Raw genomic sequence first — 16,271 nt, 5'->3', positions numbered from 1 at the left:
GAAAATGCAATGTATTTTAACCTTTTCCTGAAAAGAGGATTTTCCATATTTGCGTTTTCTTTTTTTCTTCCTGCCCTTCCAGATTCATAACTTTTTCATTTTTTTTGTTCAGATAGTTGTATGAGTTTTTTTTTTTTTTTTTGCAGGACAAGTTGTACTTTCTAATGACTCAATTTAATATTGCATACAGTATAGTGGGAAGCTGAAAACAAATTCCAAATCTGTTTTAATACTGAAAAAAAAAAAAACTTTGGAAAATCATTTATGGGGCATTTTTTTTTTTTTTACCATTACACTCCTGGGAAAAGCCGCCTCAGATGCCACAATTGACCATGGCATGTGAGGGTTTAAATGTCTGTGATAGGCGTTATCACCAATCAAAGACATTAGCTCCACTCCAGAAGCCCTCTTTAGAACTGACCATGCTGGTCAGAAAGAGGTAAAGGGAATATGTTGTCGGAAAATTACCTTTTAAACCCAGTTTTTAAGTTACAGACTTCCTGTTCTGTAGAGATGACTTCTCTGCAGCGCTCTCATTATCATGACCCACAGGATTACAGTTAAAGATAACATCTGTTTTTCTAGAAAACTCTCCTATAGAAGTTAATGAGTTGCCTTCAGTCTATTGTGTCTATGGGGGCTGCTGTAAAGCATATCTAATAACATAGCAAGATGGCTGCCCCCATAATCTTGCATACAATAGAATAAACATGTACAATCAGAAAATAAAAATGTTCGAAAAAAAGAATGTGTCACTATCTCATTTTAATTGCCAGAAAAATTATAGGTGACACATTCCCTTTATGCACAAACATGAAAAATACACTTGTGTATTGCTCCATTGACAACCATTGATTCAAAGAACATTTAGAAACATACTGTACATAGCAAATATGTGAACAAAGTCATACAATAAATAGCCATTAAAATTTTGTGACTAATTCCAAACATAAAACGGTAAAAATAAAATTCAACTTTTAGCTAAATAAACAGTGGCACAATACAAAACAATTCATAATTATGCTCAGTAATCAAAAACAAATCAGTTGTAACCAAGAATTGCCTGGGGATGTTTGCTGTGACTTTAATGATGGGATCTTCTTATCAATGTAAAATAAAGACAGAAGAGAGTAAATATCACCTACTATAGCTGCAGAGGCCATAACATAAGTATTAAGCTAAATCATATTACTGGTTTCATTATATTCATATATTGTGCCTGTGAATAAAGCAGTAATATGTAGATTAGCTTTTTAAGCATAGAAATCCACCCTTCTCAATGTGGTAAGTGGTCTATATGATATGTACATGCTGGAACATAGCTCTAGGCCACAGCTCTGCCCTCAGCATGCTGATGTCTAGCTCTGTCAATCAAGGGGAGGGGGGAGTGTGCAGAGAACAGGGGTTTTACAAAAGCAGTGCTCCAAGGACTTAGCCCTACCCCTGGTGCTCCAACCTGCTCATATGCATATAAATACAATGCAGATATCTTTGCAGCTGTTTAGCATACAGACAAAAGAAAGGTAAAGTTCTAATCGGTATAATGAGCCCTACCAGGCAGTATGCCTAGTTTAATAGGGTTGATCCTGGTGACAGAGCCTCTTTAAGAATATGGATGTCTCTGACATATATTTGCCACTCTATAGGCAAACAATGGCATACGTTGGCCATTCACTCTTACTGTAAAACAAAAGTATACCATGTTGTATACATTTTTTACGTTAGCCCTCTAAGATTATAAAAAAAGCATACCAGTCTGATAGAGGTCAAAATTACACTTTTTCAACACCGTCAAGTAAATGGAGCCCTACAGATACATTTGATGTATACACCAAGAGATTTCCTGGCATATACACCAAACGTAGGGCTCACCTGTAGGACACATGGAACCTATTGAAAACCTTTCACCTTTACTATTAAACCCTTGCAATGATGAGATAATTTTACAACTCCAACACTTCAAAATATCTAAGTTTAAAACAGTAGGCAGTTTAACTAGATATAGATTCCTGGGAGGGCCGTCCAAGTTCTGTACCTGCCGCTTATGCAGCCTTTTATATTCTCTTAAGAAAGCCAAGCTTGAGGCTGCTGGGAATCTGGACGGTTTCCAGTGCATGAGGAGATGGGCTGAATGGGAATGTCACTTGGAAGAGGTATTTGCTATCCAACATTAGCTGTGGTCCATCTTCACGACTGCTTAGCATGGACTAGAGGAAAAAAGATAAAACATTTTTTTTTAAATATAATAACAAGTTAAATCCTCTTATAAATAAATGAAATAGTTAAAGGCAACCTGTCAGCAGTTTTGATCCCCAAACCACTATCACTGCTTTACAGAGGTAGGAAGACCTTTCTGAACATAACCATATGTGCCATCAGTAATATAACACAGTCCTTACAAAAAGCATTGAACATCTCGTGTGCAACATGCAAATTTATCTCCAAGTATCCGCTGGACATCTCTTCTGCAGGCAAGTGTCCTGCAATGTCAGCGGCAACCCCTCCTGTCTAGGCTTGATTAATGTTTCTGATGTCTCCTGCATCATTCACTGTCCCCTGCAAAGAGATCTAAATTAGGTCTTATCTGGTGAAGAAAAGCCCAGTGGTTACTTGGAGATTAGGCTGCATTCGGGGCAGGATTTCTTCAAAGTGCTCTTTTTAATGTATGCTTTTCTTCTGATGACACACATGGATATGGTCAGAAAGGTCTTCCATTACCCATATAATGGTCCTAGTGGTTTGAGAGTCTAAACCCACCTAGTCTATCTGGACAGTGATACAGTTTACCAAACATCTGATAGCACTGATGGGGTTTTAACCATTTGATTTTGTTTAATAATTTTTTTGGGGAAAAATGACAACCAATCAAGACGCCACTAAATTTAGACCTTCAATCTGTCACTTTTATAGCCACCTGTCATTCAGAGGATTGTATTTGCATAAACCTGACAAAAAGTCGTGACAAAATTTGAGGAATTGATAGGCTGTGTTATTATGCCCGAACATGGTTGCCTCTAAGGCTTGTAGTTGGCAAGTGTACCAGGCAAACTACAAACTGAAGGGTTTTCATGTGCCTAGTAACTTTATACACACTTCAGTTAAGTCATCAATTAGTAAAAAGGATGATGGGAGACGACAGGCTTACTCTACTTTCCATGATGCCACACTTGGGTTGTCTCAATGTTTACTGCACCTGCACAACTGACCGCTCATGTGGAAGTCATAATACGTAGGAAATATTCGGCATGTGTATGGCACTGCTGCTAAATGTTCATAAAAACCCTGTGAGGCCAATTATATAAATATATTGGTGTGTAAAGTCAACAATCAAACGCTCTATTTGCCTTTGGGGGGGGTATATTTCTATTTGCTCCATCACTGACATCATGCAAAGCAGAATAGCAGTGTCTCAAAGTGTTTAAACAATGCATTGCCCACCTAATGTAAAGACCAGCTCTATCTCCATCCTGAAACCACTTTACACATGATATATGGGACTGGCATAATCATCTATTTCCTAATGATGTCATGTTACAATTGCTTACAATGTAAATGTGGACAAAAGATCGGGCATGTTGAAGTCCAACATGCCAAATCCTACCTTCCCTTACACATTTGCCACTGGGGAGGATAGTCTGGTGGTCCCCCTACATACTAGATAGTTGGCCAGTTCCCCCAAAATTGATATGGAGTCAGCTGAGACAAGTCATTGGCTGCTGCAGAGCACACGCTCCCATCCATGTGGGTGCTGACAGACAGGGACCGGAAGTGGAATGCAGAAAGCCTGGGAGCCAGAACTGAGTAGCAGCAGGTAATGTGCTTCTCATTACAGGTCCCTCAGGATGGAGGGGTTAAAAAAAATCCAGAGCAACCTTTTAACATTCTGATTCCATTTGAAGGTTAATGCTCACGGAAAAGGAGGTCCATGAGGTGAAAAAAGGAAACAATATACAATACTAAACAACTTCTATGTCTGCTCGTATGACTTACCTGAACCCTACGAACAAATGAGGGTGTAACTCGCTTCTCAAAATCATCGATAGGAGTGTAGGAATTTAGTATCTTAACAATCTGAAATAAAAGAAGGAAGAAAACCATGAAATCAACAGCACCAGGAATAATAATAGAAATGAACTAAAGCACAAAAACTTGGGGTATATATTATCCACTAATCAACAAATATTGGTGTCTGAGATTAAACACATACGGTAGGTGGTCATTTACTATAAGATATGCGCCAGTTTTCTGGCGTATATCTGTTAGTGTCACGGTGCGGTTCACCGTGACGTGTATTGTCGTGCAGGCTGGCTGCATGTCTTTTGCGTACTGTCTATGGGTGATTCCGTGCAGGCTGGTTGCTTTTGGCTGCGGTATTAGTGTGAACCTGCCCGTGTACGTGTGTACCCCTTTGACTGTGTCTGTATTTCCGTTTCTGTGTTCCTGGTTGCCATGGGCAATGCCCGGTACTGCAGCCTTGTGCTGTGTTCTGGTTCCCTGACCTGTAAGGGTTAATTCCCCCGCGTTGCTCTGTGGGTGTGTTCCTCACAGGTGCACTCGTTGGGCGGGTATTTCTCCCTGTGATCCGTGTGTTTCTGGGTCAGTGTACCTGGTTCTGTTCTGCGAGTCTGTTCCTTGCTATGTCTTGTTATGCTTTGTTTTCCCCCTTGCTGCTGATCCTTGGGGTTCTGTCTGCCATACTTTGGTGTGGTTCCACCTTGCTCTGCATTGTTGTTTTTGTTTTGTTTGTATGCCATGTTCTATCCATAGCCTAGCAGAGCTAATCTGCATCTGTTTCTGTTATGCCTATTTCTGTTCTTGTTTGTGGCAGTTTACTCTGCTTCTGTTCATGTCTGTTTGTCCACCTGCAGAAGTGGGTTCCTGGCTTCCCCGGAGGGGGAAATCGCCATCCGTGAGCAGCTCTGACTGGGGCTGCTTAGCTCCCACTGCTTGCGGCGCAGGTAACTGCTTCTGGCTCTGTCCTGTCTATTCCTGGTTTCTGTCTTGCCTGTATTTCTGTTCATGCCTGTACTACTGTAGATACCTTTTGTAGGTATCTCTTGTTCCTCCTGACCAATTGCTACTGTACGGGCATGGTTCTGGAGTGGCATCTGGCAGCTACCCTAATGGCAAAGTCTATCCACACCATCAGGGGCTTTAGTGAAGTCCAGGTAGCTGCTTAGTCATTCCCCTTCAGGGTACATACCGTCAGTAACACAGTGGGTTTTCACCCGCTGATCTGTAACAGTACTCTGTGGCACGTTTGTCATGTGCTTCTGTTACCTTGCATTAAAGTTTCCGTGTTTCATAGCCTGTTTTGCCGTGTCCTGCCTTGTCTGACGTCTCGGGGGTTCCCCGCGGATCCCCGACACATTACACGCAGATTGAGGTGCAAAGGTTATTTGCGCTGCAATCTGTGACTTTTCTCCGCTCAGGCCAGGTCTAAAAAAGGGGGCATGTCATAGGAAAGAGGGCGGGCCAGGAGGCCTGTCTCATTTATCATTTTCTATGCCTCTTTTAGGGCCCTTTCACACTTGCGTTGTCCGGATCCGGCGTGTACTCCACTTGCCGGAATTACACGCTGGATCCGGAAAAACGCAAGTGTACTGAAAGCATTTGAAGACAGAGCCGTCTTCAAAATGCTTTCAGTGTTACTATGGCACCCAGGACACTATTAATGTCCTGGTTGCCATAGTAGGAGCGGGGAACGGTATACTTACAGTCCGTGTGGCTCCCGGGGCGCTCCAGAATGACGTCAGAGCGCCCCATGCGCATAAATGACGTGTTCCATGTGATCACGTGATCCATGCGCTTGGGGCGCCCTGACGTCACTCTGGAGCGCCCGGGGAGCCGCACGGACGGTAAGTATGCTGCTCCCCCGCTCCCCACTACACTTTACCATGGCTGCCAGGACTTTAGCGTCCCGGCAGCCATGGTAACCACTCTAAAAAAGCTAAACGTCGGATCCGGCAATGCGCCGAAACGACGTTTAGCTTACGGCCGGATCCGGATCAATGCCTTTCAATGGGCATTATTTTCCGGATCCGGCCTTGCGGCAAGTCTTCAGGATTTTTGGCCGGAGCAAAAAGCGCAGCATGCTGTGGTATTTTCTCCGGCCAAAAAACATTCCGTTCCGGAACTGAAGACATCCTGATGCATCCTGAACGGATTTCTCTCCATTCAGAATGCATTAGGATAATCCTGATCAGGATTCTTCCGGCATAGAGCCCCGACGACGGAACTCTATGCCGGATCCGGACAACGCAAGTGTGAAAGGGCCCTTAGATGTAGAGAATGTTCTAAATCTAAGCCAGCAAGAAAGCTCAAAGCTTTAGACTGGCAGTGGATGTGACAGAGCCTCTACATAACTTTGGCGGATCCACTTCCAGTGCAGGGGTTATTAAGACCGGCGTCTATAATGCCGGTCTTAATAAACGACCCCCATAGCCTGCAGTCTCTTGTGTGGAGTGCCCATAACCAGTGCCAGTGTTTTGCAGATCCGCAGTTTGCCGTCTCCAAAACCAGCGCAACTGTCACACTAGTGTTTTTCTTTTCCGGAATAGAGTTCCGTCCTAGGGGATCTATACTGGAAAAGAACTGATCAGGCATATCCCTATGCATTCTGAATGGAGAGCAATCCGTTCAGGATGCATCAGGATGTCTTCAGGTCAGTCTTTTTGACTGATCAGGCAAAAGATAAAACCACAGCATGCTACGGTTTTATCTCCGGACAGAAAACTGAAGACTTGCCATAAGAATGCATTAGTGCCGGATCCGGCATTCAAAATACCGGAATGCCGGATCCGTCCTTCCGATCTGCGCATGCACAGACCGGTAAAAAATTTAAAATAAATCGAAACGGATCCGTTTGTCCGGATGACAAATGGACAGATGGATCCGTTCTTGCAATGCATTTGTGAGACTGATCAGGATCAGTTCCCTGCCGGATTCCTCTGCCACAAGTGTGAAAGTAGCCTTATCTTGGTATCCAATTTTTTGTACACAGGAGAATAGAAAAAAATAATCAATATAGCTGTATAATAAAAGAACATGACAGTAACATTACCTGGACTGTAGAAAGAGCGGTGCAGTGCTCATATATTTCTTTAGCGTCTTCATCTTTGATTTTCTTAACCTGTAATAACCATGCTGCTTGAGAAAGAGGTTCTAGGGTTTCCTTGGCTGCACTTCCGTGAAGATTTTTCCCTTGCAGCCATTCTTCTAGATAACTTATATTACATCTAGATAAATAAGAAAGGCATGGGTAATTGGGAAGTTTTGCAATAAAATGGGTTGCAGTGGTGATGCAAATGCTGTGACGTAACAGATCCAAAATACTGTGTTGTTAACGCACTCAAGATAAGACTATTGCAGCAAATCTCAAAAGCGCTGCACCTATGATGGTAATGCGAATGACAAATCATAGTTATCATGAGTTGTCCCTCTTGCATAGCAAAATATCAGCACTGCATAGTGTATGATAGTGTATTGCATGGTGCATGTACAATACAGACAACTAGCGTTTTTGCGGATCAGTCATGGATATGCAAAAACGCTTCTGTTACAATAATACAACCGCATGCATCCGTCATGAGCGGATCCTGTTGTATTATGTCTTCTATAGCCATGAAGGATCCGTCATGAACACTATTGAAAGTCAATGGGGGACGGATCCGTTTTCTATTGTGTCAGAGAAAAGAAATCTGTCCCCATTGACTTACATTGTGTGTCAGGGCAGATATGTCTTGCGCCGCACCAAATCGCAAACAGAAAAACGCTCTTTGCAGCGCTATTCTGTCAGCGATGGGAACGCAACCACACAAACAGAATTTATTCTGGTGCATTCCGTTTCGTTCAGTTCAGCTTTGTCCCCATTGACAATGAATGGGGACAAAACAGAAGCGTTTCCCCCCACTATTGAGATCCTATGACGGATCTCAATAGCGGAATTGAAAACGCAGGTGTGAAAAAAGCCTTAGGTGGTCAATAAAAAATGGGGCTCCCAACCCAGACCTAATGAGCAGCATAATGCTTACACGGCTCTCCCTCTCTGCAGGTGCAGAAATTGTTACCAAACCAGGGAAGAGGTTACCGGCCCAAGAGCCTTGTTCTTTCTCATACTTTCCAAGGATCAGAAGGGAGAATAACTCAAAAATACAGTTTGTGGGAGTGCTACTTTAATTGGTATCTTAGTGGATATATTATCACTCTTTAAACCCTCTTTAAAATATATGTTATTCTGGAAAACAAATCAAATTCAGCAAATCTTAAACCTGGGCTCATGTGATATGAGCTCATGTGCCTTTTGCTTATGGAATATACATTTGACATAACTCGTACCTTATCTGCATTCCTTTCCTACAAGAGCACATGTCCTTGCGCAGGAAAAGACTATTGAGGGTGACTGTGGAAATCAGGAAGAATAGTTGCTTTACTGTCTGTTTCTGAAGCTCAGGGTCCATGCCATGCTGACACATCGTGGTGTAAAAATAACTCAGCTGCTGCAGTATTGAAGTAATAGTATATGCATCTGTATCGTCTATACTGGACGACCGCTTGCGGAATCCTGTAGGCTTTGCCACTGATATCCCATGAAGACTTTCATATTCCAGCATTCCAGGTACTGGAACATAACATTCCACAGTTTAGATACAGTACAATCTAACTATTTCTACTACTAGTACATGTGCTTTTTTACTTACCAATCATTGGCTGGATATTATTCTCCATCACAGTAATAAACTGGTGGAAGATACGAATGGCCAAGTCACTGATAATCTGCCTGTATTCTGATAAATCAAAGTTCTTCAGACAGTTCTTATTCTGAAGTGGCACATTATATTTCATGAACTCCTACAAGTAATACATATTAAAAGGATAATTACTATATACATACATGTAAGCATTATATCAATGCCTGATTATCACATAGTTAAAGGGGTCTTCCGGGATTTTAATATTGATGGTCCGACACCCAGCACCCTGCCGATCAGCTGGATGAAGGGAAGGCTGCTCTCCGTGTGCTTGCAGCATTCCTTTCATTGTTTACCTGCTTGCCGTCGACTGTGCAGCGGTGTGCAGGTGTAATTACAAGCTGCTCTATTCACTTCAAGGGATGGCTCATTTCTATTCAAGTGTAAAGGAACGAGCTGTCCCATAGAAATGAATGGGACGGCTTGTAGTTCCATCTGCTCAACCTGCGCTGTTGACGGCGAGCAGGTGAACAAACAAGGGAAGGCTCAACTTGCACGGAGCGCAGCCTTCTCATTAACCAGCTGATCAGCGGGGTGCCGGGTGTTGGACCCCCGCTGATCTGATATTGATGACCTAATCTGAGGATAGGTCATAAATATTAAAATCCTGGTAAACAGGACCTATCACTACAAAATCCAATGCACTCGGAAAAAAGCAGCATGTTACAGAGCAGGAAAAGCAGATCAGATTGATACAGAATTTTGTGGGAAAAGATTCAGTAAAACCTGTAATTTATACGAGGGGATGCTGAGAAGTTCCTGGCTTTGCCCTTTTCCAGTTGGAATTGAAAGGTGAATGTGGTGCCATATGAAAGCCTGATATCTTGTTATGTAACTGTGCAAATATCAGATGTCTACGATTGTTATAACTATTTTTAATTTCGGGTAGAACCTGAGATGGCAGAGGCACAGGGAAGTTTCACAACTGTGGAGTTACGGGCCGTCATGAAGTTTTTTGTTTCTCCAGGGAAAGGACATTCACACTGAGGACACTTTTCCCCTAGTGTTTGTGACATCTCAGTGTGAATGTCCTTTGTAGACTTTCCCCGGAGAAACAAAAACTAATAATAATCGTAGACATCTGATATTTGCACAGTTACATAACAAGATATCAGGCTTTCATATGGCACCACATTCATCTTTCAATTCCAACTGAAGGGGGCAAGGTCAGGAACTTCTCGGCATCCTCGCACATTTATCTCTGCTCTCCTGTGATAGCTATTGGTACAGGAGGGAGGGGTTATCAGTAAGTGACAGCTATCCCTCTATGCACACCTGTACAAATGGCAGGTTTTACTGAATCTTGTATCACAAAACTATATATCAATCCGCTCAGCCTCTCCTGCTCTGTAATATGGCGTTTCCAGATTGCATTGCATTTTGTGGTGACAGGTCCTCTTTAAGTTTACCTATGGAAGCTAACAGAAAACACCATGGAAAAGCTACCCATTAAAATATTTAGTCTAGACAACCACAAGTAATTTCAAAATATGAACCCTAATGAGTTTCTTAGCAGCCCTCAGCTGTCATGTAGCTGCTGTGATGTCACAGCAGTCAAGGAACCATGCTGCTCGGACCGTAAGCGGAACGGAGCAGCGGTGTGGCTGCGGACACGCAAGTGGTGTTTTCATGTTCAGGAAGACAGGGGAGGATCCCAGGGGTTGTAGGCACAAAGTGGACATACCCTTTAGAACATATGTTTCAGGTGATTTTCGGAATAAGCTGTTGTGTGAATATTAGAGAGGCAGCACTATTTTGAACCATTATATGACTTAAAGCATGCATTTTTCACCAGGTTTCTCCTCTGCAAGCTCAATCTCTGATTAGAGAGTAGAGTGGAGAGACTAACTGCTAAGTGTTTCCTTAGACAGCACATGAAGAAGAGATGCTGTTCCACTATCTCTCTACAGCACACCCTCAGAAGCAGCATGAAGGACAGAGTAGGGATATAATTAGCAGTGTAAGGCCTCATGCACACGACCATGGTGTGTTTTGCGGATCCGCAAAACACGGATGGCGTCCGTGCGCATTCCTCAATTTGCGGAACGGCACGGACAGCCTTCAATATAAATGCCTATTCTTGTCCGCAAAGCGCGGACCAGAATAGGAAATTTTATATTTTTTTTGCGGGGCCACGGAACGGAGGAACGGATGTGGACAGCACACGGAGTGCTGTCCGCATCTTTTGCGGCCCTATTGAAGTGAGCCACCAAAACAACGGCCGTGTGCATGAGGCCTAACTATGAACCCAGCACTGGCGCTGCTTCAGCTGCTTCTGCCTACACCCTCCCCTCTCCAGAGACTTCAATGGACAGCAGCTGTAACCTGATTGCTTAGTGAGCTGCTAATACGTCTTGTTTTTCAAGACAGATTTTAGCAGTGAACTGAAAGTGACTTATCAGTGCAAGAGGTTCCATTACTGATGTATGCAAAGTTTGTTGAAAGGACAGTACCCATTTAACGGAGTTGGAGAGGAATATATAAACAAAACTAATTCAACAGAGCAATTAATGGGCTGTTTCTAACATACATTATTTAGAAACATAAAAGCCTTCCCCTTCTAGTTGTATAAGCCGATAATGTGGAACATAAAGCAAAAAAAGGTTCAACATATCAAATTCAGGCTAAGTCATAGACTTGCTTGGAAATGTAAATATACAATAGTTTGAGTGGTTACGAGACACCACCAGGTTTAAAGGGAACAAGGGAACCTGTCACCAGGTCTGCGGACAGTAAACTACCGCTATGGAGCTGCGGTTTAGGGTCCCAAACTTGCCCATAGCAAACCCATCCATCCCCACAAAAGAAGGTAAATTAAATTCAAGGTTTCCCAGAGAAGGGTCTGGGACTCTTCGCTAGTGGCATCAAGTACATGCACACTACATTGTTTAAGCCAAGGATGGCTCACCATACTTGACTGCTTGTTGTGTAGTGTATGCATCATCAGCACAGTACACATGTGCCCAATGCTAATGTAGAAGAGTCCTGGACTCTCCCTGGTAAGTTTGAATTCCATTTAATTTCTTGTGTGGGATGGATACTGGTAGTTTAGTGACCCCAAACAAGGTGACAGGTTCCCTTTAAGTATATTTGTCTTAAAGGGGTTGTGCAGGTTCAGCGCATTGACTTGAGCATTGGAGTAGTTCATGCGTTTTCTGGAGTTCCGCCCAGCAGTGAGCCCGATGACATCACCGACACCGATTGGTGGGCTTTAGCGGTGCCCTAGCCTGTAAAATGGCTTGGGCAGTGCTAAAGCCGGCCCATCAGAGCTGGTGACGTCACCGAACACACTGCTGGGCAGAAGGGCAAGGAAGAGCATCAGAGCATGGAATTCTCTGATGCAAACATCAGAGAGCTGCCTGGGTAAAATTATGCCCCTTTAATTTATGCCTTTGATGGTTTAGAATGCCCTCTTACAGTACAGTGCTAGCAAATTAGGTTCAGATTTTTCTACTATGGATCTGAGAGCATATTTTTCAAATCTGTAGCATGGCAATAATATAACTTGTAAAATTATAAATATTCACTTTCGACAATTAATATATTTATAAAGGAAAATGAGATAGAGCAGCTTTATAGCAACATACTGGATCTGCATGCCCCTACCACAGTAATCAATAGCAGTCATGCAAATCTCAAAATTAGAGCATGAATAGCCATCCTTTGGGTAAAATCAATACTGGGACCTGTTCGTTATGCTATGACTAATTAAGAATTTATTTCCAGAACTAGAAAATGTATTTTGTTTCTAAATACATTAAAATCTAGAGTGCACTTTCTTGATAGAAACCATAATGAAACAGTATTTTATTATGAACTCTCAAAAATCAGAAAAATAATTAGAAATTAACATTACAAACACCCTCAGTATAAAAAAGGAACAAGAAAACCCGTAAAACTGTTATGACGTCCCATGTGGCTCACACAGGTGTACACAAACCAACAGTTGAGATGGGACCATTGAGCTGTACAATAAGACGAGTTCTTTTCTACCCACTTCACTTTTCAAACAAATACAGCATTTGCATAATTGAGGCATGAGGTGCAACTTACCTCTTCTCCACTGTACTGTTTCAAACAGTTGAGGAAATGATGGACATTGGACAACCAGAAAGACAACATTTCAAAATCATCTGCATGTTCCTAAACATAAGTATAAATGAGGAGGAAGAAGACATATTAATCTATAAATTTCCACCTAGCAAATGCTGTTTGATAAAATAGTAGCAATAGAGGCATAGTGAGAACACTGCTTTATCATTATGTTTTGTGTCATATCCTAAGGACCTCTGAAAGCACCATAGTTTTTGATAATACACATAAATTAGGTGGGACTTCATTGAGAGCTCCTTGTCCATATGCCCTCAGTTAGAGAAGTTGTACATCAGGTTCCCACCTTTATTACTTGGTAAAGTAATATAGCAGAGTACAAAATACTGGTCAAAAGCACCATGGAACCTAAGTGAATAAAGTGTATTGAAATCAGTGTGGACATTACCAAACAGGTCTTTCTATGTGATCATGATGGAACAGTATAGGCCATTAATATCTGATCAGCATGCCCACACACCCCCACTGCTCTGTCCATTGTGTAATGGATGGAGTTAGTTACTGTAGCACTGCTCCTGTTCACTTCAATGGGAGCAGCACTGCAGTAACCAGCTCTGCTGCATAATGGATGGAGCTGGGTAGTTCTGGTGCTGAAGCTACTTTAGAACAACTGCAAGTGCGTGGGGTGTCGGACTCCCACTAATCAGACACTGATGGTCTATCCTAGGATGATCTATCCTGGGGATACACCATCAATATAAAAATGCTGGACAACCCCTTTAAAAGGGTTTTCCAAGACTTTTATACTGATGACCTATCTTCTGGATAGGTCATCGGTATCTGATCAGTGGGGATCTGACACCCAAGACCCCCGCCCATCAACTGTCTGAGAAAGCACCGCTGCTAGCACTAGCACTGCAGACTTCTCTCTGCTCATCAAGCTCAGCACTGTCCATTTGATAGAGGCTGTGCTTGGTATCGCAGCTCAGCCCAATTCACTTCAATGGAGCTAAGCTAGGCCTAGGCCATATGACCGATGAACGTGATGTCACATGGCCTAGACTAAGCTAAGACAAGTCCTCTGTGCTGCAGTGAGCGCTGGTGCCTTGTCAAACAGCTAATAAGTGTGGGTCCTGGCAGTCCAACCCCCACCAATTAGAAAAGTCTCGGAAAATCCCTTTAAAGCTTATCTTATCCATTCTCTTCCAGTCCCACACTGCTAAAAGACCCAGAAGAATCTTTAAGGTTCATATACAAGAAATATATATATATATATATATATATATATATATATATATTTTATGTTAAACCCATATAAATCTTGTTTTATAAGTTAAAAAACCACAACAGCAAATTTACATTACCGGTAGAGACTTCTATACCATAACAACTTCAAGAAATGGTTTACATCTCACCTTTATAACCTGTTTAATGCCATTGATGGAGGCATTCATTAAAGACTTGATTCTGTCTGCGTCATTTATGTAATCGGTGTACCTAACACACATGAAGAGGATGTGAGCTGGGAGTCCTGGTATCATATTCACCACAACGCCTCTTGGCTTAATATCTGCCATATCAGAATACATAAATCTGTGAGTCACAAGGAATACAAACACTGAAACATTCTACACTGATTTGCATCACCTTGACAAATACTGATAAATAACATTGTGTTCTTCTCAATTTATTATAGTAAAAGAGGAATCTCCAAAATTCCATGAAAAAAAGGCATTACATGTGTCCACTCTCAGGCTGTATTAAGACAAGCAATTTAAAATTTATCCATATTCCACATGAGTTTTCAATATTGCAAAAAAAAAAATTCGAGGGAACCTTTTCTTTCACCCAAGGCAAAGGTTCAGTTGACTGACTCTGACCCTGTATCTAAATACCCTGATCCAGATATAAGTGGCACAGCAACCAGCATCGGGGGCAGATGAGCCAGTTGAGCTCCCTAGCTGTAAAACTTTGAAAAATTTAAGAGACCCAATGGCTGGGAATAGGAACAGGTAGAGAAATAATTGATTGCAACCTTCTCAACATGTCCTCTGCTTCCTCAGAATGATTAGGTGCAGCTAGATAGCCTATTCATGATTTAAAGGGAGTCTGTCACCTAATTATCATCAATATAACAAAGAGCACTGCCCCATAGAAGATTGCAAACACATCCCAACTATACCTGTGTGCACTTTGTGTCTCTATTCCATGTCCAGGAAAAACACTTTTATTCTGCTGAAAAACAGCTCCCAAGTGCCCAGCTGAAAGTGAAAGTAAAAACAGCTTTCACTCCTGACTCGATTTCAGCTATATCTTCTCATATAGTGGATATAATGCTATGATTCTGGTATCGTTTGAAAGGTTGGAATGCCAGCTTTCAAACAAGCTCATATTTCCAGTGATTACCAATCCCAAGATATGAGCAACTAAAGCAGCCCTCCCATCTTCAGTCTGGTTAGCTTTGGGCACTTACACTTGTTTTCCAGCAGAACAAAAGTGCTTTTCCTGGACATGGAATACAGACACAAAGGGCCAGATTTATCATTAGCTCAGGTCAGAATAATGGAGTGACAAAGTCCCAAAAAAGTCCCAAATGCTAAAACTGCGCACAAATTTGCGACTTTTTTCTGCTCTGCACTGTGCTCGCCAGTTTTCTGAAAGCGGGCGTGTTTTCTTATGTAAATGAATCTCTAGACAGATTTACTATTGGGACTATTTAAAAAGTCGCAAAAAAGTCGCAATTTCACTCCAGTGAGGACCATGCTTATCTTATAAGACTTTTTAATAGAACATGCGACTTTTTATAAAAACGTGCTGACTTTTTCGTAAAGATGTGCGACTTTTGTAAAGCTGCTTACTGACGGATAAACTGCTACTGTCAAACCACATTTATTACCGTCTTAAAGGGCCGATCATAAATCTGACTTGGCTAAAACTGACTTTAGCCATATGTGAAAGTGAAGTGAGCTGTCAGAGTCATGATAAATCTGGCCCAAAGTGCACACATGTATGTCTGGGATGTGTATGGGGCAGGGCTCTTAGTTATATTGGTGAAAAACATGTTTTCTGAAAAAAATGTTTTCTAAAATAATAATCTTACATACCCAGAATTAGGTTGACAATAAGTTTAGATTCGTCTTCTGGAAGGAATTCCAGCATTCCCAAGTAATCCTTAAACACGCTGGGCACGTTAGTTTGGTTTTCTGTGAGATAATATATTTCTCATGTTAATATTAGCAATACAACCTTAGTATGGTACACATATAAAACCGCTGGTGTTCTACAAAACATGTACCTGCGTCCATGGTTTTTGTGAGCGCCTTGATCTGATCTTGGAGTTTTTTAATAATTCTATCCTTTTTATCTACCTGTTCTTCGTAATCCTTGTGAAAAAAAAGAGAGATGTGCACATGTACTGTAGTACTTCTAATACGATAGAGCAATTCTGCCTACAACACACACAGCAGTCGC

At 41.9% G+C, this 16,271-nt stretch overlaps 1 protein-coding gene across 1 annotated transcript in view; it reads right to left on the bottom strand.

Moving 5' to 3' along the window:
- Positions 1-215: 215 nt before the first annotated feature.
- Positions 216-16,271, bottom strand: part of MYO5C (myosin VC) — a gene marked incomplete at its 5' end in the record, with an annotated part of 119,260 nt that continues 103,204 nt past the window's right edge. Inside the window, 9 exons of the mRNA XM_044273824.1 lie at positions 216-2,207; positions 3,991-4,071; positions 7,064-7,238; positions 8,338-8,620; positions 8,700-8,850; positions 12,804-12,893; positions 14,216-14,370; positions 15,905-16,003; positions 16,096-16,183. Of these exons, the coding sequence (XP_044129759.1) occupies positions 2,055-2,207; positions 3,991-4,071; positions 7,064-7,238; positions 8,338-8,620; positions 8,700-8,850; positions 12,804-12,893; positions 14,216-14,370; positions 15,905-16,003; positions 16,096-16,183 (1,275 nt within the window). The remainder of the gene's footprint in view (positions 2,208-3,990; positions 4,072-7,063; positions 7,239-8,337; positions 8,621-8,699; positions 8,851-12,803; positions 12,894-14,215; positions 14,371-15,904; positions 16,004-16,095; positions 16,184-16,271) is intronic.

This window comes from Bufo gargarizans, unplaced genomic scaffold, assembly GCF_014858855.1.
Source record: "Bufo gargarizans isolate SCDJY-AF-19 unplaced genomic scaffold, ASM1485885v1 original_scaffold_1171_pilon, whole genome shotgun sequence".
Classification (NCBI taxonomy): Eukaryota; Metazoa; Chordata; class Amphibia; order Anura; family Bufonidae; genus Bufo; species Bufo gargarizans.
The sequence above is the reverse complement of the archived record's forward strand: the minus strand, read 5'-3'. Positions and strand labels throughout refer to the sequence as shown.